This window comes from Diuraphis noxia, unplaced genomic scaffold (genome assembly GCF_037042655.1).
Source record: "Diuraphis noxia isolate RWA-SAM2 unplaced genomic scaffold, SU_Dnox_SAM2 contig0003, whole genome shotgun sequence".
Taxonomy (NCBI): Eukaryota; Metazoa; Arthropoda; class Insecta; order Hemiptera; family Aphididae; genus Diuraphis; species Diuraphis noxia.
This window is the reverse complement of record NW_028301713.1, coordinates 40,016,924-40,040,988: the sequence shown is the minus strand read 5'-3', so window position 1 is coordinate 40,040,988 and position 24,065 is coordinate 40,016,924. Positions and strand designations below refer to the sequence as shown.

The 24,065-nt window shown below is 27.8% G+C and overlaps 1 protein-coding gene and 1 pseudogene across 1 annotated transcript in view; one reads left to right on the top strand and one right to left on the bottom strand.

The window, feature by feature from the left end:
* The window catches only part of LOC107172595 (uncharacterized), a 34,205-nt gene extending 13,421 nt beyond the window's left edge, over positions 1-20,784 (top strand). The window contains exons 5-12 of the mRNA XM_089223386.1: positions 499-656; positions 4,009-4,182; positions 4,362-4,443; positions 6,507-6,579; positions 10,282-10,456; positions 14,946-15,111; positions 20,340-20,592; positions 20,681-20,784. Coding sequence (XP_089079512.1) covers positions 499-656; positions 4,009-4,182; positions 4,362-4,443; positions 6,507-6,579; positions 10,282-10,456; positions 14,946-15,111; positions 20,340-20,592; positions 20,681-20,784 — 1,185 coding nt within the window. The remainder of the gene's footprint in view (positions 1-498; positions 657-4,008; positions 4,183-4,361; positions 4,444-6,506; positions 6,580-10,281; positions 10,457-14,945; positions 15,112-20,339; positions 20,593-20,680) is intronic.
* On the bottom strand, positions 17,700-18,170 carry LOC149057343 (uncharacterized; annotated as a pseudogene).
* Positions 20,785-24,065: the final 3,281 nt, after the last annotated feature.

The following is a 24,065-nucleotide window of genomic DNA, read 5'->3' as shown; positions in this document are numbered from 1 at the left end:
TACACGGGTGGAATTCTTGGTACGACAAAAAATGTGATAACGTATTTTAATATAGATATCATAAGATGATTTTTTTTAAAGAGGATGTTTCACTTTGTGCATTTAAATTAAATGAATTATAATATTATTCACAACTTTATAATTAATATGCCATGATTTTAAATAATAATATCGTCTTGGATGTATACATTTTACCTATACAACGCGCCGTATTAAAAAGGTTATTGTTTTATTTCGATCAATTATATTATATTATTAAATATTAATTCAAATGTTAAGACGATGAAATTACGCAATTAGTAATTCAAATAATACAATGTATTTGTAATACAACGGTAAAAGTTCTATAACAAATGTGAATGTGTTGATCATCTTTAAATTATTATTTTAACTGTGATGAATATCTATCGTCTAAAAAAAATATATTTTTAATTCATTTACATAAAAAAGTAACTATTGCGTTACTTAATGTTAATGTTATGGTATTCTTGTATTTAGAGAGGATCAGTACATGAAAGTCATGTAAAAAATATGATAGAACAATCAGAAAGGCAAAAACAGCATTATTCAGACATCGTTAACGAACTAAAAAACAGAATATTGTCAACAGAAGAAGAAAAACTAGCATCTTTTGTTATGTATGCTCAAATAGCGAGGTAAAACCTAAAATTATTTTTATTTTTTTAATATTATTTAACTCTAAATTAATTTTTAAAAAAAATCAAGTTGAGTAATGGTGGTAAGTAATGAGCCTGAGAACAGCAGGTAACCAAGTTAATAGGTATTATAACGTAGGAATTTCAGAATCAGTAAGGTATTATGCATTTTTGTGGTGGTAGTCTGTTAAGGGAAATATTATTTACGTTTTTCAGAAGTATTTTCTGCTTGTTTTTTATATATTTATAAAAAATAAAAATATTTTAATCCATAAACGTCAAAACCAACGAGATAAAAATATGATTTTGAAAAAAATTTAGGTCTTTGTGAAGATTTTTGTTTATGAAATACCAAGGAGAAGACGTTTTAAGTACTATCTAAAAATTTACAATATAAAATAATTATTGAATATTTTGTATACGTAATTGGAATTTTTTTTTTACACCTTTTTAGCCGCATATCATGAATTTAGTTAGCATGTGCTAAAATAAAAATTAGAGAAGTGAGTAGGAATACACCATAGTGATATTTACTGAATAATCGAGGATATAATATGGTAGGAATGAAAAAAAATATAATATCCTTGATAAACGATTTCAAGTGAAAAATAAAAGTATTGAAAATGTAAAATTTCAAAGATAAAATAATATATGACTGTTGACGAATATAAAGTATTTAAATGATTGATCAAGAAACATCATAATATGCGATTTATTTAATGATAATTATTAAAAAAATTGTGTACCTATAACTCGATGAGTAAAATTTCATTGCTAAAATATTTTAATAAAATAAGTATTTCTTAAAATGAACCAATATAATTATTTTGTAAAAAAAAAAATTACAACTTTAAGTGTATGAAAAAAAAAGCCAACTCGAAATGTCCAATACATAACGAAAATTGAGAAAAATACACCATTTACGATTTCCTTTTGAGTTCTTCATGAAGAACAATTATATTTTATACTATAAATTATGCAAAGGCTTGGCAGAAAAATAAAAATAAGTAAATTTAATAGGCTTATTGAAAATTAAATGTTTACATATAATACTCTAATCATATAAAATATATTATTACTATACATTATCAATTAGTTTTTATCAGCTACCTAATAATATATAGGTGTCTATGTAAAATTTTGAATGAAGTAATATCAAACAAATTCCATTAATTTACAATGTATAAAATATATAATACTCGTTAAAAGATTCTCAATGTAAAGTAAATAACAGTAACCCGGGTGAACAGAAATTATTTAAAAACAATAAGAAATGACGGGCTTGATTGATCCCGCGCTACACCCGAAACCGCGAATTCTGCGCACGCTTTTAATTTATATTCTAATAATATACTGGCAAAGACGTGCAGCTGTCATAATTTATGATCGACTGTTAAAATCCACGGCCAACCGATTAAATTTGATCAGAAACTTTTTTTTTTTTTTTGTCCGAGTAGATGGTATATTTTTGTATATAACAGACACCAGAACGATACCTAACATGATCATACGAGATACGATTGTACCTTGCAGTGAATATGGTTTTACAATTTTCACTGTTTATTGGCGTCTCTCGACAGAGGAACAACGAGAAAAAAAGTAGATCGTTCGTGGCATTTGTATCTCACGCTCAATGATCGATTGCGATGCAGCATAATAATAATAATTCATAAGTTCAGCGCGCAATAACCAGACGGCTCAATTTTCTGACTGACGTAAAAATAATGTCGGCCGTCGTTTCGGCGTGACAAATAGACATAATTGATTGTTATTTTAATGGTTTACAGATTACTGAACAGTCAGTTATGTCGTACTCGGCGAATTTACCATCATAGCTGGTTAACAGAAAACAATAATGTTGAGTAATACTAGCGTAACCTAACCTACCGTAGGGTAGTAGTCAAGTCTGAATAGCAAAATAGAGACAATACATGTCTACATCAGCATCTTCAAATTTTTAAATTATAATTTTTAGAAATTATTTATTATATTGAGGGCAATAAATTAATAACTCATCTGCTTTTGTACAAGACTTAAGTAAATTTCATAACCGAGGTAGCAAGGTAAAACGGTTAAAAACGGTAAACGGTTTAATATGGTTATGATTCTTCAAATCGTATAATAGCAGAATAACTCGCTGCAGATAGTTGCAGTGTAAAATATTGTATAATATTATTTTAGACCTTAATTAAATGTTTGTATACGTTTTATGCGTTGTGTTAGTTTGAACACGGATCATAAATTCTAGGACCTGTAAAACAAAATTTAAAAAATTAATTAATACTATTAGTCCTAGAACTAGACTCAAAGATCGATTTAGTGTAGTGAGAATTAGACATCCGACTACTTGCTATAATTTAAAAGGATAAAGTATAATTATCGAAAGTCAATTTGTTAAGGCTATTCTAGATAGGGCTAGGAATAGCTTAATTAATAAAAAAAAAACATACAAATATAAAAAGACGTAACCATTAAAATAGTTCAATGTTCATATAATATTCGTCTAAAAACCCTAATCGTTCCTTATAATCTGAGCTTTTCTGTTTTTAGAAAACATACTTACTTATATACGGCAACTGGCAATAATAAGAAATTCTAATTGCACATTTTCACACTAGTCAGTAATCACTGTAATTGCTTTGCTTCAATATATATTTCAGGATGTGACATTAATCCGACCCATGTAATAATTATTGCTCTACCTCAGTTATTATGTTAGATTGTTAGTACATATTACACTGCCTATGTATTAAATATTTATTAATTTAAGAACCAAAAACATTAAAAAAAATTGACAATTCGTCCGGAAAACTGTTTACACGGGAGAGACCCGTTTCGCCCAAAATCACAAAATCAATCTCAAACAGTACTACAACTCAGCGAATTGGTAGGTTTTAATTGTATTCTATAACCGATCGGACTAGTCACTATTACTCTAACTATCCATACTACATAATGTTATATCGTAACACATCTGAGTGATATGCTAAGATACTTACTCATCGGTACAGACGTAATAAACGAATTTCTTCATCCGACGCGCCCCGAAGGATAATAAATACCCGCAATCCTTTAGCATTTTGGATATGATCACTCTAAACGCGAACAAATTTAGGTTATGTAAGACAGGTTGCAAAACGAGTTTACGCGTTAAAAATATGATTAAAAAACATAAATAAGAAACTCTGGAGAATTAACGTTTTTGTTTATATTGACAACCTACCTATTTCGATGAATCAAAAATACATTTTTAAAATAATTCGAGCAAAATTAAATAATACAAATAAAAAATGTATAAAATAGCTTTAGCGTCGAAATTTGAGTTATTTGAATAAGCAACAAATTGTTTTAGTAACGTGATGAATTTTCAAATGAAATATGATTGTATCCAAAAAGTATGCGGAACTAGTTCAAATGTGTACACCAAAGTATCGGATTACGAAGAATTCTGCCAGAAGACTAGCAAGTATTTGGATTTAAAAATTGAAGATTGTGAATCAGAACTTTCTAAAGAAAAAGAAAAACGGTGATTATAGAATATAAGTTTAATGGAATTTTTATATTATAACTCACGAACATTTACTGTTTTAACATAATACCCACATGTCCAAACTTAAAAATTATACCTAACCGTTTAATTGTATTGATATAGGTACATTAGAAAGATTAAAATTATTATTTTTGATAAATTATTTAATTCTATAGGAATTCAATATTGTCGGAATGGAATAATTTTCAAACGCAATCAAGTGAAATAATAGATAGTTTATCTGAAAACACTAACAAAGTAAAATTATTTATTATAATTTATAATATATTATCATCTTCATAGACTTAACATAATGTAGACTTATGCAAAATTAAAAGTTTAAGTAAACTGTTTATAGGTTTGTAGGTTAAATTATTTATTGTATAATATTGGAAATAGTAAGATGCTTTCGTAAAAAAGTGATTATAGATCGATGCGTATTACCATTGCAAATATTATAATGTACGTATTATGTAAACTACGTCATATTGTTTTAATATTGTTACCCATCATCCACAAAATTTACTCAAAAGATATAATAATATTATGCGTAGATCATAATATGACTGTATACGCAATAATTACATTTTATTTTATTATCGTTTATTTACATTTAAATATTTAACAGCAAATTAATTAGACACAATAATTTCTGCGTGTTTACAATTATTCAGAATACAGAGTGCGTACACCCATTTACTTTTTCATTTTTTTTCTTTTTTTATATTTATTATTATACTCTTGACGTCACTTTAGTGTCCCATTTTTTAATTAGTTTCAAAATATTCTTCAGAGCTGTGCGTGGGACTTTCCTATATAATATAGTTAAACATTTGTGTTGTTGAGGTACAAAGGCCATAATTTATAAATAACATAGAGCTATGATTTTTGGTTAAGAAAGCCACTTTTTAGTACAAAAATATATTTATCATGCCTAGCTGTATTTAGACAAAATATTTTAGTTTGTTATGGGAGGGGGATTGGTGAGGTGTTTCTAACTTGCTCACAAATACTAACTTTGGTTCACCATAAAAGAACTAATATAGATTAACTCTAAAAATCGTCTACTTATGTTAAAAGCTCTATTATCTAAAAACAAATACACCTCCATGTGTTACTGCTTATCTTCGCCATCCTACACTAAATCCAATAATAATCATTTGAACTGCGTCTATGGGATGATGTAAAAAAATCGAAAATTAATAAAATTCGAATCTTATGTTATAAGGAATATCCTATTATTTAAAAAAAAAATAGTAGCTAGGTACCTAATTACTCTAAAATATTATTTTTCACTTTCCCGAACACTCGCATTCCTTTATATTAACCTAAATAATAACAGTTATGAGCCTAACCCAAACGTTTTTAAACATTTTTATTTTAGTGTTTGAATACCTGAGTACACTCTGCACTAGAAACCTGAATTCTAAATAGATGATTCGGGTTTAAAGAGCCCCGGTTTCAGTCTAACTCATCGCAGTATTTTACAATTTACCACGCTAAAAGCATTTTACCTTAATATTTTGTTCTGTGTGCGTTTTATGTAATTACTAATAATTAGCCTTTAAAACACTTATATAATATAGGTACTTAACTTGATATATTACCTTTAGTTTTAATAATGTACAAAACTTCAAACACAGTATCTACATATCATATAAATATAAACATGTTGTATGTTTAACACATATAAAATAATAATTTATGTATGTTTTCAGGTGTAGAAGGGCGTAGAATTATGGCCCAATAGATAAAAATATTATATTTTGCTCCTTTTATGCCTAAAAAATTACTCAAAGTTAAAATACTAATTCTACATTACTAAGATAAAATATCAATACTTTCCGATTTTTTTTAACACGGGTCCACATAATAATTACAATTCGTGTATTAGTCACTTTATCGTCACGTTGTTTTTATGCTTGTGCTTATGTTTTTTTAATGATACACTTATTAAATAATAAACGCATGGAATTATGCGTATATGTGTATATACACAACTACATAGTATTGAAAAATTGCTTGGGTACCTTCAACCCGAAATATTACCTACCCTTCACGCATTACATTGGGATAACAGTTATATATTATGAGGAAAAATATACTGTTCATGTACAACGCTCACAACAAAATAAAACCCCAGTGGCCCATATTGTGTTTTTATACATATATAGGTATTAGTCAACATATCTTCTCAAATGCTTCAATAGTTTTCGAAGTATAATATTACGGTAAATGACACAATTTGATCATAACTATAACGATTTTAATATTCTTTGACTTGTGATAATATTAATAATAATAATACCTATCATTTTTAGTGCATTGAAATGAACGAAACATTAGATATATTAATACAAGTAAAAACCATCCAACTACAAGGTTTGAATAATGGTAAGTATTTTTGTCTAACTAAAAATTATAAATTTTTAGATATTTATACTTGAAATATTGAGACCACAATACTAAAATAAAACGTTATAAAATGTTAAAGTTATAAAAATTATCATGGCAATGATTTATAATTGGGCATACAGTGGAACCTTGATAACTCAAATCGTTTGTGGGCAAAAAAAATTCGAGTTACCGAAAATTTTACTTATAGAGATTCGAGTTATTGAGGTTTCACTGTAATTTTAAAATTGGGAGAATAGGATACAATTCAATCAATAAAATGATTCGTGACTTTAACGTTAGTTAAGTTTGTATTTTCAATTGATATTGACATAAAAATTCATTTTGAAAATAAATAATTAATTTCATCTTTTAAAACTATTCTAGGCAACATTTATCATATTAATTTTACACAGTGAGACTTGGTAAAAAATAATGTGTACAAAAATATTAATATTTAAATGTTCTAATATTTGAAATCATAGCTGAAAAAAAATTAATTTAACCGAAATAGCTATTTTTCTAACATTATAGTGTTATGCGCAGTGGCGGCGCGTGAACAATTTTATAGGGTAGACAACAAGACAACCAAAGATATGGTGTTATATAAAATTTATTTAAAAATTAGATCATCATAAAAAAGTAAATTACATAAAATAATTATATTTGGATATAATTTAAATCAATTCGCCGATTTTGTTTTGTTGCGAACACATCTATTACATTGTTTACAAAAGTTGGATCTTTTGGTAATTCACCTAACATTTTTTTTTCGATAGCTAAATCATTTTTCTTCATACGAAAAAGAACCAAGACCTTTATTTAAAATAATATCAATAATATCTGACATATTAAGTTTAAAATGTATATCACTCCATTAAGAAAAAATTATAAACATTAAACATGTGCTATTAACCACAGTCGGAATGCAATTAAATTATTATTAAAATATTACGTTGAGACATGTCTCTCACATACATATAATTTTGGTAATACCCCACTACGTCCCCCGTTTACCTTGTCATACGCCCGTCATCAATAGTGAGACACAATTCAATAGTCTCGTCCGATTTGACGGCGACAACGGAGCGATTACGGTATAGATAAGATATAAATAAAATTATACTATACATATTTAATCATACTCGTTACTCACACAGACACTTTAGAGACGAATCAGTGTTAATAACATTTTATTTATAAAATTATGAAGAAATAAAATACATATATAGTAGGTATCATAATATTATTATAATAAACAACTAATTTTTAAAATTAAATTGTTTGATATTTTTGGGTAGACAATGTCTCATTGTCTACCCTAACGCGCCGCCACTGGTTATGCGCTATACTACTTACTGCTCCCAAGTCTGTGAAGTATATACAATATTTTGTTTTAATACCTAGGTATACATATAAACAAATAGATGATATTTGTGTGAGCAAATAGTGAGGCGATAAAAAATATAATTTTATGATTCTGTAAAGAGTAACGAAGAATATATTAAATCCATTTAAAGTCAAAATAATACATTCATAATGTATAATCAAAATGAAGTTAAAAATTAAGATTAAAACTAACTTAAAAAAACTTTTTTTTCACTCGCTAACTAAATAATACGTGCCAAGTATTATTAATGTACCCTATGTAAAATTTCAATAAGTCAGAAGACGGAAAAAACTTCAACAAAAAGTTCCAAAATGTTAAGCCTTAATACTAATAATGTTTTGAGTCTTTAATAGGATTTTCCATAGATACAGGATCTATAATATAGCAATTAATGTAAGATACGTTAGGTACTGAGTTAAGAGTACGCTGTACCAGCATGTGCTGATCTGTCTTACAAACGTATAACATATCGAATTTGAGATCAGATGTTTCAATGTTGTATAATAAGCTTTGAATTGACACTCTCATCAAATTTAAAGATAAGAATATAATACCTGAGGATTTTCGTTTATTACGATGTTTTTGTTTTCCAGCAAGTTATGAGTAGATGCCTTTATAAAATGTTAGAATTAAAAGTTAAAATAACCTACCTACAAACCATACGAGAAAACACAGACACTAATATTTTATATTCTTACCATCAAATTTAATGATTAAAGGTCAATTCACTCTAATATAGTAATATGAAGCAAATTATACAAAATTGAAACTGCTGCATAACATAAATTTATTGTTTGTAATACGGAGAAAAATACATGAGTGTGGCGTCATCTCAATGTCTTAAACTCTTAAATTTAATTGTTATAAATTATAAAACGTACAGACCTCATAATATATGTTAATAGAATAAACTTCAATATTTTTCAAGTTAAGTATTTATCTAAAGAAAACTAAATTCTGCTGCAATTTAAAATAAATAAATATAACATTTATTGAACCATACAATCGATAATATTCAAGTGCATTTGTGTGCATTTATACACCTTTCATTACTTGTGCATCAAATTAATTACAGTGTAACAGATATTACGTTATTTAAGACAGCCAGATAGGTAGATAGATAATGATACGAATTAAAAAGTAATTGTGATATAAAATATATTTTGTGTATATAAAAGAAAAAAAAATTAATAATTTATGTTTTGGTAATAAACTCGTATTAATAATACCGTAAGTCATATTTCCATTTTAATAAAATATTATTATTTATATGAGTCGCTATCAATTTTTAATTAAAACATCATTGCGACTGACGAAATTTTATTAATTAGAAAGTAATCACATACATACATTCAGTCACATACAGTCTTCCATACATTTATCGTTTCGGTTAAAAAGCGTTTTCTTAGCATTGAACGACGAAAATAAAGATTTAATTTGTTTACTCAAAATCTTAAACAAATATAATAATACATTATGTTCTTATAAATTCGAGTTGATTTTATTTGCTTTCTGTAAACATATTTGTGATCAATATTGACAGAATAAAAAATAATATATGTACTAAAATTCCACATAGAGTATATACGAAATAGTTTGCACTTTCTTGTTAAAAGGAGATATAACACACAAGTGCTTAGAGTATTTTATTTTGTTTGAGTATAGAGCAGTCATAGTAATACTTATACATTTGAATTATTAAGAAAAAAAGAAAAGTTTTTCTGTGGAGATAGATAAATATCTGATATAAAACAAAAAATGTCTGTTCTTTTTTTAAAACGATGGGTATAAAGTTATTTATCTGAGTCAAGTTTTTTGACATTTAGAATATATTCTTGCTATAATATTATAATCATTTAAGGATAAGAGAATTGTTTAGTAAACAATACTAAAATGGAACAACAGCTAAATTATATAGTCTACAATTCTACATGCATAATCAACCGAAATTGAGTTGTTTAAAATATAAATCAATTATTTAATTATTTAATTAACTCTGCAGTATTCTATTTAAATTCGTCTGTAAACAAGCTATATGGAAAATGTATTGTTTACCTGTAACCTGTATTTCTTTACCTACGTTTTTAAACTATATTATTGACATATTCAAAAGATAAAGATTAATTTTAGATTATATCCAATTGCACATAAACTTTAAAACAGTTTTGAACAGAATTACTCTAATATGGTCATTTAGTATAAGTATTATATTATTGTTATTTATTTAATGAATCAAAAAGTAATGCTTATATTATAACAATAAATTTGTATTGAACATTTTTTGGTGTACAATAACTTTTTCTCGTATACAGACATCAGTACAATCAAACAATCTACTCAAGAATTAAACAAAAAAAATGCTACCGATGAAATAATCTTGCAAGAGCTAACAAATACATTAATGGCTTTAGAGAAATCGAGATACGCCTACAGAAGTCTGACTAACGAACAAGAAACGCACAAAAGAAAACTATTGTCTTCGATAAAGTTATTTTATTACAATACTCATTACTCGATACAATTAACGTTTTATTATATTTCATAAGATGATAATTATTGATAACAATAATTATTATTTTACATAATAGAAAACTTGAATTTTCGTAGTAACTTACAGATTATATTGCAGTTAATAATCAATGAAAATAAATAGACAGAAATCTTATGAACTTATAGTATAAAAATGATTTTTTTTACTTCTAAAACTCATTACTTTACTTTTTTTTGATAACGGCTCGATGCTCTCGAAGAAAAATAAATATTTGTATTTAGACATAAACAATCAAGAAGAAGAATTTACTGTTGAAATTCGTATCGTATTGAGCGGTCATGGGTCTAAAAATATGAAATGGTAGGGAGAGACAAAGACTATATTTTTTCAAAGAAAATATAAATAGTTATAATTTTAGTACGTAATATATACCTATATAACATTATAAATACAATTTGATATCAAGAATAACAATTTTAATTTATTTGGAATTTAAGACGTTAGAACGGTATATTATAAAAACAAATACATAATACCTACACACAATTTCTAATGGGGGGGGGCTTAATTACCTTAGCCCCTCCCCTTTGGATCCAGATCGATTATACAAAATGTATATGCTATACATTTTATTATTATATCTGACCATCTGGCAGTAGATATCTAGATTACTTCCGAAAATAGAACTGTCTTAAATATTTAAAGCTTTGAATTGTTGTTTATAGATCGATAAAGTACTATATATTTTATAAATTATACATGAATAAAGATGGTAGGGTACGAATTTTTATAACCACTATACATCAATAAATTTAATTATTTATGTGGAACATAATGTAATCACAATATTAGAGTGTTTATTGGTTATTCTTTTTTCAGAGATTGAATTGAATTTAAAATATTTTGATATACACAACCTATATATATTATACCCTTACATTAAGTAAATATTTTTAATTAATTTACGAAAAATGGTAGACGAGTGAGAATAGAAATTATCTATTGGCGGAATTTTTAAAGTTAGTTAAAAAATCATTAATTATTGGATAATTATTCATAAATTGAATTTTAAATTATTAGAGGTCATTGTATTTTTTTTTTTCAGGGAGTTATTGAGTTATACGTATATACTTGGTGAACTTACATGATTAGATCTCTGAATATTTTAAATAATAACTTTTCGACTAGGAAATATTCTAATAAAGTATTTTATTTAAATATAAGAAGGAACTGTAAGATGGTATGTATGAGATACTGGTTGAACAATTTAAAAACTTTTTGTGTTTGATATTGAAATATTTTTGCTGGTCCCCAAAATGCAATACCATAAGTCCAAATGTGTTTACAAACATATTCTATAATATAAGCTCTACATGAAAATGTATTTTTATTTTTATTTAAAAATGAGCAAAGTAATTTTAATCGCTGGTTCAATATATATCAATGAATTTGGGTAGCCTGTGTAAGTATTTTGTCGATTATAAATATCTTATTTAAATAGCAATTGGAAATGTCCACTGTACAGCATAGAAGTAGGATAAGCAAAGTACTAAATTTAATAAAAGTTATAAGTAAATGATTGCTTTTTAGTTTTTTCGATAGTTCTTTTGTAACTTAAACAGTGATAAATCAATACAAGGATACTTTTTTAATGTGGACGCACTTATACAATTAAAAACTTCTACTGACCCTCTTAAAGTTAGCAGCACAACTATGACAAACTCTCATAAAACACATCCAACAAGCTTGTTGGACATTGTTGGATCAATCTCAGAATTTTTTGGGCATTATTTTCGCTGGTAGAGCTTTCGACACTTTTGTGCTGCCAAATATACTACAACAGCACAACTTATGTCAGCAAAATTTCAGCCCTATAAAAAAGTCTAGCGTGATTCGTTGGACATTGTTGGTCCAATCTTACAATTTGTTGGACATTATTTTCGCGGGGAGAGCTTTTTTTAACCTTGCAGGGAGGACAACTTAGAAAAAAGCTCTTTATTACATCTTTACATTTTTTATAGTGGTGAAATTTTTCTGACATTAAGTTGTGCTGTTGTAGTATATTTGGCTGCACAAAAGTGTCGAAAGCTCTATGGTGAAAATAATGTCCAACAAATTCTGAGATTGATCCAACAATGTCCAAAAAGTTTGTTGGATGTGTTTCATGAGTGTCTTTCATAGTTTTGCTGCTAACTTCAAGAGGGTCTCCTGGGGAAAAATGTTTTGAGGGTAATGTCATAAGTAAAGGAGCAGATAAAGATTTTTTGGCACGACCTAATGATATAGATACATAGGTATTGACATTAAAAAATGTGGATGAATTAAATCGATATCATTCATTCTTGAATTACGATAATATTCTACTAATATTCCATGGATAAATTTGTTCATAATTCGTGTAAATTAATTCTGTATATTATTATCCACTATATTGCTATTAGTTATGCACTCTGTATATATTATCGGAATTTATTCGACTCAATCATAATGACGATGTTCCTAAAATATTCAACCTTATAATATCAGAAATTAATAACGTGTTACGTCAGTTAAAACTTAAATACCTATCATAGCATTGATACCTACATTAAGTGATACAAAATTATGTATTCGAATATGAGTTCAGTATTCTAATAACCCGTACATAACACACGTTTTGTGTTTAAAATTATATCTCATTAGTCAGTAATTACCTTAATTGACTATTTTCCAATAATTTTCAACTTGAAAAATTAAATTAAAATTAATATTTTATTCAACGTATAAATATAATCAAGTAAAATAAATCAAATAACTTTAAATTGTATCATAAAGGTACAATAGGTACTTGCATTATGATATACTTATTTGTAACGCACTGAGAGAAACCGTATGAATATAAGCCTAAACAATCTTTCAGAGTATTTTACTCGTTAAAAAACTATTTTTAAAAATCAAATCATATTCTTTTATCAAAACATATACCTATCCCAAACGGGCCACTTCGCGCCATAGTAAACAGATTTAAAACCCCATACGGCGTTTGCATACATAAAACCATGCTCGAAACAATGATGACAAAAAAAATCTGTAATTTTCATGTAGCTACTAACACATTAAATGAAAAAATTAATTTCAGAAACACAATCACGTGGCGAGCATTCGTTATTTTTCATTTTTATCATATCTCCTCGTTGTATGTATTCTGTTGTTCGTATTTCATTTTATCATCAGGCCCTGTCGAACAACGACTGACATACTTTTTACGTTCCGTGATGGGCGCTCAAGCCGTTTGTATAATTATTATTACTTAATAGCGCATTCAAATTCTTTTACAAATAAAACTACGCTCAAAACTATTTATACGAGAACAACTGTGAAGGGTTATACATTGCTTGCGAGAATTATGAATGGTCAAAACCAAGTTACAGTGAAATTGTATGAAAAGTATACAAAACATTATAATATATAGTAGGGGGTAATCACCTGAATAAATCATAGACTATTGTCAGAAACGGTTATAAAACTCTCGTCGTTGTATATATGCATATGCGGAATTACGTCGTCTGCGAATGAAATGGAATCAGGTAGATGATAAAAGGAGAGGATTTGTCGGTCCCCAGACGTGTAGTATAAAATTTGTACAACATTACGTTCGGATACTAATACCAAGGTATAATATATATTATACGCAGGAACCTACTGTGCGAGCTTTTACCGTTCGTTTTATTTTCTTACAGAAATAATACAATCGCCTTCCGTATTGGCAGTAAATACATCGCGCATTAAAAATCCTACATAATGTTCAAGGGCGTTATATTGTTTACATCTTTATTGCCACTGTAGTTCACAAGCTAAACGAAGATTTGGTTTTATAACTATGATATTTTTGTTTCTAACAATATTTCCTTTTGGTTAGCGTTAAAGCACAAGTAGTATCGTGTAACACATTTATTTGTGAATTTGAAAACTTATCTACACCATTATAGGTAATTGTTGAAAACAATATACTTTTTCTGTATCCCTGCAGTATGTGTTTCCACCAACAAACGCGATTGATATTAGATATCCAAGTTGATTTTTGTTTCAACATTATCGATGGAGTGAAATTTCATTGTTAAAAATAAACGTTGATGTATGAATAAGTGTTGTATAAATAAATTTATAGAATTGATATTTTAATTATTATGTATTATTCAGTATTATTGATAAAAATATCATGTGTTAAGGACTTTTTTCACTTATCCGACCTTCTTAACTGAGACTATAATCAATCTTGTAGACCATTAAACAACTTTCTCATTGTATTAAATAAACGGATTTTGAGCTATGGTTATATTACGCAAAAATCTTGAATATATTGTAACTTTCTAGTATCAAATACTTTCATATTTTATTTTCAAACAATATTTCATAACAGTGTTAAACTTTGTAAAAAAAATATATGAAAAAAATTTATCACACTTGACTAAATATATTTATCATAACTATTTCTATAACTTTTAGAGACTTGGATGAAAACATCGAGAAACTTACAAACAAGATGACTACTGAATTTAATAAAAATTTTATTGAGAATTACATTAGTAATCTTGTGGTGAATGAATTTTATTCAGTACAAAGTATAAAGTTACAAATACCAAACAATCTGTTTGATGAAATGACCAAAAAAGTAAGAAAAATAATATTAGTCATAGAATAGTTTGAACTTAATTTAACTTTGTAAACATTTAAAACTTGATGGTTTATAGTAGTTTGCCTTGATATAGTATAAAACTATGATATAATAATACCATACTATTTAGAATGTAATGACACGGCGTATTATATAGGCAAATCAGGTACACCACTGTCATGGATAATTTTGTCCGGTTCAGACAGATACATGAACAATATTATACAAACGTTTTAAGCAATTGATTTTAATTTAATAAGCATACTATAAATAATCAACGGTGATTCGAATATCTTTTTTTTTAATTTATTATAATGGAAAAATTAACTAAACAGTTTTACTCAAATACTATTTTCAGTATAATAAATTATATTTGGTATAAAATACCTACTCTTACGTTTTGTCTTTTATGTAACTTAAATTAAGAAAAAAACATCAAAAATTACCAAATTCCAATATTTAGATTCTAAGTAGAATAACGAATTTATTGAAATTACAATTATGTATTTTCCTTAAAACATCGATAAAAAATTTTTAAAAAAATTAAAAATTAGATTCAATTGTCCTTATAAATATAATGTGTCATAAAAGAGGCAAAAAATATTTAAGATGTTTATTCCAATGTGTAAAAAAATGTAAAAATATAAGTGAAAAATAAATAATGTATAATAATGTAGAAATCTATTTTTAAGTAAAAAGCTATGTGTTTAACGTATTCACTAACCGATATTTCACTATTTTTATATTTTGTAAGTGTTCTGTTTTTTTAGTTTTCATATTCTGTAATTGATATGGTGCATCTAGGCTGTTAATTTTAATGTATGTTTCTGTTTAAACGGCTTTTAATTATTTATTATTTCCAGATTAAATTATGTCGTGCTTATTATATTTTATACGCGTATGACTTTTTTTATCACCTGAAGTTTTTGGGCCAAGTTTACAATCTACCTATTTACAACCTAAAATTTTAGGGCTGAGTTTACAAAAAAAAAAAAAGTAACCTTGGGCTCAATTTATACTTGTCAATAAAAGTTGATAAATATCAAGGATGCATAGGCAAGATTTTAGATGAAATTAGATATTAAACGGAGAATAACAATTTTATTTATTTTTGTAACTTAAAAATATTATCATTATATTAGCTGACAGACTGCCTTCACTCAAAATAGTTTTTCGTATACACGTTATAATAAGATAATTATTATATTAATAAAATAGTAATAATCTATTATCATGCATTATTAAATATTCATGGCAATATTCCAAGCATTTCCTGTTAATCCTGAGAATTCCTACACAATTACGTTCCCGGAAATTACACGTTTTTAACCGGAAACAACACACAGGGGTGTAGTATAGGCTTTCACTTAAACTGGAAATTTCGAGTATAGATAATATTAGGATTCTATGTATTATAATTTTGATCTTAAAATGTATGTAATATTTTTTACAATTTTCAAAATTCATACACACGGGTCTTGTTAATATGTGTTTAGTAACTAGTAAGTGATCAACACTGTATGCGATTGTGTGTAAACGAAATAACAGAGCGCTCCTGAACTCAAAACTGTATTTACAAGTCACCGCCACGTAGTTTACAACCTGAACTGTAAAAAGTCTTATCACATTACTAGGTCGATCAGTATGATAGACAAAAGATTGGTATGTTTTAGTTAAAATAACTAATCACCACCGATCTCCTAAATGGTAATATATCATAATCAATCTAGAATTTAAATCTCGGGATAATTAGTGATAATTTATAACTCAACTACAGAAACTGATAAAAGTGACAAATGTAAAATACTCTTTTTTAAATCTACAAGTACAATATTTAAAGACCGAAAATAAAAGCAATGCCATCGTTTAACATAAAAACTATAGTTTCGAATGTTGGGCAAAAAATATCACTAATGAGTAATGACTCAATGGTAGCAGTTTTTATTTGTTAACGACATACATCAATAGAGTGGAAAGTTTTTTATAGTCTACCATTTCGTTAGCAAATAGCTTCGATAATAATATAAATTATTTTTTAATTTTTAGGCTAATAACACATCAGACACATAACATTGTGTTATAATACTTTTTTACTTATTACGAAAAAAATAATAAAACTTTAAAATAATACATATAAGTTATTATCATAACGTTAAATTAACAAGCATAATATTTTTATAATTAATGTGTTGAAATAAAATATATATGTTACGGGTAAAGTACAAAAACGGTTAGTGTACATATTACCCGGTAATGTGAACCTCATCAATACGAACAGTGTAATGTATACATTATCCACCTTAAGTATGTAGTATCCACTATCCAATCAATTTATACATTATCTGGTGTGCTGTGGATAATGTATTCGTATAACTATAATCGTAAACTTATAACTTCGGTACAACATGACCAACGCATCAAACACTTAAAATGGTACAGATTATACAAAGTCTTTCTAGTAGCAAAAACCAAAAAATTATACTAATTCAAAAAAAAATTATTTATTATTATAACTATTAAACTATAAATTATCAATTTGAACAATTTTACTATTTACTTAATAAAAATTTAAAAGCGAAATACAATTATTTATTAGAACAATTTGAGTTTGGATGACATTTAGAATTACAAAGTATTCCCCCGCATTTGCATTTACATTTATTTGTTAAGCATTTAGTTTTAAATAAACACTTCTTAAAACCTTGACCACCGGAAAAAGATTGTTCATTAGCTATTTCATGCAAAGATTTTTTTGTGGCTAAAACTTCTAAAATATCTATTAATGGTTCAGAGCATACAGTGAATTGATTTCTGGAAGAGTGTCATTTTTATTATCGAGTTCGTAATATTGATTATCACTTATAGACACAACCGCTAAGAATACATTCTGTGGATCACCCTTACTTCTGTCTACTTCTGGTAGTTCGACTCTAACTGTGTCGCCAACATTGTATGGTGGGAATTAGTTGATGGATCTGAACTTCATTTTTTTTTGCTTGTTGCTCAAGCGATAATTTTGAATTGCTTCTCTCATTTTCTATGGTGTTCTGAAACATTTTTAATAAAAATAAATAACATTTTTTCCTAAATAAAACTTGTTTTGTAATAATTACTTTTTATCACATAAACCACAAATAGATGTTTGTTCATTACCAAGAGTACAGCCACACGATTCACAGCAATTAGATACAGTACTGTCCTGTTAAGAAAAAAAGTAGAAGTGATTAAATAATATGGTATAACGACTATATATTGCCAACAATTTACCTCTTTATCGGAAACACTATGATTTTCTCTTTGTTCATAGTTTGACACGACACTTTGCAATATTTCTTCCAATTCTTGTTCAGTGGTTAATTTGTCCACTGTTTCAGCTGCTAGTAAAGATGATGACAAACCAATTTTCACATCAGTACCAAAAACATGGCCATGTATGGAGATCTTTTAATGCCATCGTGATGGGCCCTATTTTTCATTAGCTGTACAAATCAAAGTCCCTCTGACCATGATTTACAGTTATTTGTTTTCATTCATGTTATCAACATATTTTGTATGTCTTGGTTTGCTCTCTCGACACTTCCTTGTGACTGACTGTGGCGTGGCTTTCCGTGAACGATTTTCAGTGTATCCCACATTTCTTTTAAGTCTTCTATTATTTTATTTACGAACTCGCGGCCATTGTCAGATTGTAATATCATCGGAGCTCCGAAAATACAAAATATGTCGATAAGGTGTTTTGCGACTTCTTCTGCTCTCTTTGTTTTTAAGGGTCTTAGTTGAACGAATTTAGTAAGGTGATCCTGATATACCATAATAAACTGGAACGCTCCATCCCCCTGCGACTGCATATCAATCAGGTCCCCTTGGCAGTTGGCACCTACTATTCATTTCCGAAAACACCATTGGTTTAATCACTAGACCCTTGTTTTTAGATTTTTGTTTAGATTGACACGATTCGCAAAACTTTAAGTAAATAGACACTGTTTCTTATGTTATATTTTTATACTTTTTTTTTAACTTCAGGATTCATGCGGTGTTTTCCACCATGCCCAATACTCAAATGTACATCGTGTAGCACATCATAGATATTTTCATTAGTAATATAGTACAAAATGTTTGTATTACCTTCCAACAACGGCAATATTAATTTATCTTTTTCTCCAAAAGTAATGAGGTCGTATCTTTTCAAAATTCGATATGCCTTGTTACTTTTTATTCCACTTGATCTCACATTTTTAATTTCCGAAACTATTTCGTTATCCTTAACTGCCGATAAATAAACTGAATTATTATTTTTTTTGTTAACTATTTTATAAAAACACTCATAACATTTTTCGCGTGAAGTCATTTTAAAAAGCTATTATATGTACGACGCGTGTATTAAGACGAACTAGCACCGTATTAAATATTATTGCGTGTGTTTTTTCATAAACATTTATCTACAATCGTTATTTTATCGTATACATTTTATCAAAGTACTTTACCCACTCAGTCGTAGATAATACCCGAGTAAAGTACGAAATAAACGTTTTATAAATAGTATTTTTACTTTAACCAATAGGTACAGGTAGTGTACCTACACATTACCCGGATAATGTGAACACTAACCATATTTTGTACTTTACCCGTAACATATATATATTTGTACTAGACTAAACTCAGACAAATGCTTTCAAATGAGAATCAGTTTAAATATAATTCAGAATATAAAAATAATATTATGACAATGAAGTATAAAATAATTACTGAATTATGCGTGTGCTAATGTTATATATAAAGTAAAACTGTAGTGTAGTTTTTATATATTATGGTATTAGAATATTTTTGTCACGAGACACGAATCTATTTGATAAGAAACTGAAAAAAAAATATGATTGTTTGGTATTTGCTGGTTTACGAGATTATTATCATAGCACAAATAGAATACGTACCAAAGCTGAGGGCCACTCAAAGTTTTCTTTCATCATTGGGTGTTTGGGTACGTGTCTACAGGTCTTCTTTTAGTCTAGTACGATGATAGAGTACGAATATTAATGGTCGGTTTGTCTATGATAAAAATGTAATATAATATTAATATCTGCGTGTATACCCAATGATGGTGGAATAAGTGTATGGTAGGGAGGACCGCTAATTTCGCAGGTCTGGCCATGGCCAGATTGGCCATACCCGTAAACACGCCTATGTTGACCGATAAATCTATTACATTTTATATTATTTATATTTAGATAAGTGAATTGGAGATAGAAAGAAATGAACTGCAATGTTTGGCTGACAAGCGTGTTGAAATTTTAAAACGAGAAAAAAGAGAGAAAGAAAAAAGCCAAATGAATATACTAAGTTTAGGAGTTGATGAAAAACGAAAGATATTGGACTTATCGAATAAAACAATTGAAAATGGTGAGGTCAAGATATCGGACTGTAAAGATCTTTTCGCTGAAGCCGTTCTCGTGAAAAATATGTTAGATAACTGCACTCAAGGTACGTGCCTGAATTATTTTATAATAAGTTTTTTCATAAACATATTCCAATGGTTTTTTATCACCAATTTAAATATAATATAATATAGTACTATTGGATTGTTCGCGAAGTGTGATGATTGAAAACTACGGGAAACCTCTAGTGAAACTAATAGAAGAAGAACATGAAGTGTCATCGGCCAACGTAAGATAATTCCACTTATTTATTATAATACATGTCATAGAACGTGAAGAATATAAACGCTAATACCTAGTGAGGTAGGACAAGTTCCTGGTAAAATCTAAATTTTATGGGTGGAGGAGAACCATTAATTAGTTAAATGCTCTAATAAAAACTTAACTTTTGGTTCTTGGAGGCCTCATTACCTTCTACTACACCAATGTCCAATACACTGATTTTCTTAATGTGATTTAGTCCATACACCAGTTGAAGATACTCAAAACTACCAACTAATAATCATCCTTTACCTGCGATCCACCCCATTTTTATATTATTTACATCTCATATGTTTCGTAATGATTACTCAAACGTATAGTTAATTAATGTAATTATTCATTAAGTAATGAACGTACCTATAAAAATAATTTCTATTATAAAAACGAACTTTAAAAAATATTTCAGAATCACGATTTAATATTAATTTTAAAATAATAATCTTGAGAAAGTTATGCATCAAAAGCGCATTATACTGTTCACCGCAAAAGCTTAACTGCAATTGTTTGTGACAATCAAAGGGGAATTTAAAGGAACGGCAACAAACCGCTTAAACATAATATATTGCAGAACTTAGTGGAAATGAAATGGTCATTATAGCACGAGTCACAAGTCAAGAGTGGTTTTTTATTGATTAAATACCGATGTTTATATCAAAAATTACTATTGTAACTTTGGTAACTATACTGTTTTAATGGAATTTTGATTTCTTTTTCTTTTATTAATCTAGCGTATAGAATTCATCATTATTTTTTCTAATTTTTGCATTAATTCAAATGTGATCAATTGTGTCTTTTTATATAAATGTATCATCAACACTTGCGTGTTCATTTTTATTCACTATAGGTATTATTATTCTCTCTGTCATTTTTAATTACTGATGAGAAATTTTACTGTTTTAATGGAATTTTGATTTCTTTTTCTTTTATTAATCTAGCTTATAGAATTCATCATTATTTTTTCTAATTTTTGCATTAATTCAAATGTGATCAATTGTGTCTTTTTATATAAATGTATCATCAACACTTGCGTGTTCATTTTTATTCACTATAGGTATTATTATTCTCTCTGTCATTTTTAATTACTGATGAGAAATTTTAATTTCAATACTAATAAATATTTCTTAAAAACACTGAGCCATAAAAAAAGAGCATAGAAATTAAATCTTATATTTATCCATAAATAAATAAATATTGCACTTGTATGATTGTACACAAGCCTCGTGATTAATTTTTAATTTCAATTTTTTGATAAAACAATCTATAAAATTATTATTTATAATGAGTGTGAATTAAAAGGATAGTGATGCCTACCTAAAAAATATGTTTATTTATAATATACTAGCTGAACCCGTGCACTTCTTAGCCCGTTAAAAAGCATACCTCTTAAATGTCTCAAACTGTGTGTTAAATACCTGTGATCATGCTAGCAGTATTTTTTAAATAGATAGATAATGTTTAAATTAATATACTAAGTAATAATCTTACACAGACAATAAATTTAGTTTATTATTATGTAATTTTATTCGTTTTATTGAGAAAAGTCTGACCATTCTAGTATTCAAATGAATGATATTTATTGAAATGCATTTGGGTACCTATACAGTATTTTTTGTTCTTCGTTCTGGTGCGTATACAAATAAATCAGGTTTTTCGACGAGTGAGGAGAAGCATGGATTTTCCAAATTCAGTCCACACACTTGCAGCGATTTTCCTTGTGCTTTGTTGATGGTCATTGCAAAGGCGAGTTGCATCGGAAACTGTAAACGTTTGAATTTAAAAAGCATATCTGTTGAAATCATTGGAATGCGTGGCAACCGTACACCTTCGCCTTTAAATTTTCCGTTTAAAATTGTAGCTTCGATAACTTTTTCACTGAAAGCTTGGTACCATTGCAAAGTCGTGGTGGATTGATATTTTGTAGAAGAATGGTGGGTACGTCAAATTTCAATGTTAGAACGAGCGGTGACATGTCCGACAAATCAAGTGAATTTAAGAATTCATTTAGATAATTCACTACTTCGTCTTGATTCAGTACGGTATCGATAAACTGGTACGTTATCGTGTCGTTTGGAATTTCGTTTATAGAATGGTATTATTGATTGTAGGTATTTATAGTTTACACCAATATAGCTCGTGCAATGAACCACACTGACGATTTCCGTAATTTTGTGGTAGATTTGGGAAAACTTAGTCAATTAACACAATGGTTGTTGCTGTTATTTTACAGAAATTAGTTGGGAATGTGGTGCATTGTGTTGATTCATCAATAGCTAGTTTATCATTCCCCATTTCCAGCAATTGTTATGTGGAATCGGCTGATGCATCATTTGAGATGTATACATTTATATATTTCATATATCGGTTTCCAATCTTGCATCTCATTGCTTAGTTATTTCAGATGAAAAGAATCAGGCTTAACGTTCTTTGGCAGTTCCCAATCTTGCATCTCTTTGCTCGATTTTTTTGAAGCTTGTATTGCCATTTTATTTCGTGTTTGAGGCGTAGAAATACCAATCGATATTTAAAATTCGAAAATTCAAAGTTTAAGTGTTTCTCAAAATTGTGTTAAGATTAGTAATCAGTCAATTTATTTCGTGATCAAATTTTAACTTCATTGTACTTTCTTGCGTCAGCACAAATTGTTACATAAATAAAGCAATCTATTGTTTTATTTCTCTACTCGATTAACTTCAAAACAACCTAACCTTTATTTGTCGCGAAGCTATTTTTATAAGTCTGGACTCATAACATAAAAACTCATTCAGTTGAAATACGGTATTAAAAATAAACACAATAAGCTCATTAACTTTAATTTAAAGGGCTCGTATTTTGGTCTTCCTACATTTTAAATACTTGCTTCTATATTGCCGCTATTGTTTAAATCTTTCAAGAAAGTCCGTACAGTCGTTATTTCTTAAAACAGAATGCTCTTTTTATAGACATTTTCAATTATTTATTAAAGTGCAAACCAAGACGATTATTGTTAACTCGACTGGATTGACCTAAAATGTATTAGACTTACTCTTCTTATGATAAATATAATCGTTTGAACATTTTTAAGTAATCATCTGAATGATTTAAAACATTATTTATTTATTAAAATCGACAACTTTTAAATGCCAAGAGTACGATATAGTTCGCAAACCACTTTAGTCTACGTCTACTGAACTACGGTAATAACCACAACAACTTAAAAGGTCATAAAAATAAATACATTTGAAATAAATATCATCTTTATTGGTACGGTAGTCGTAAATT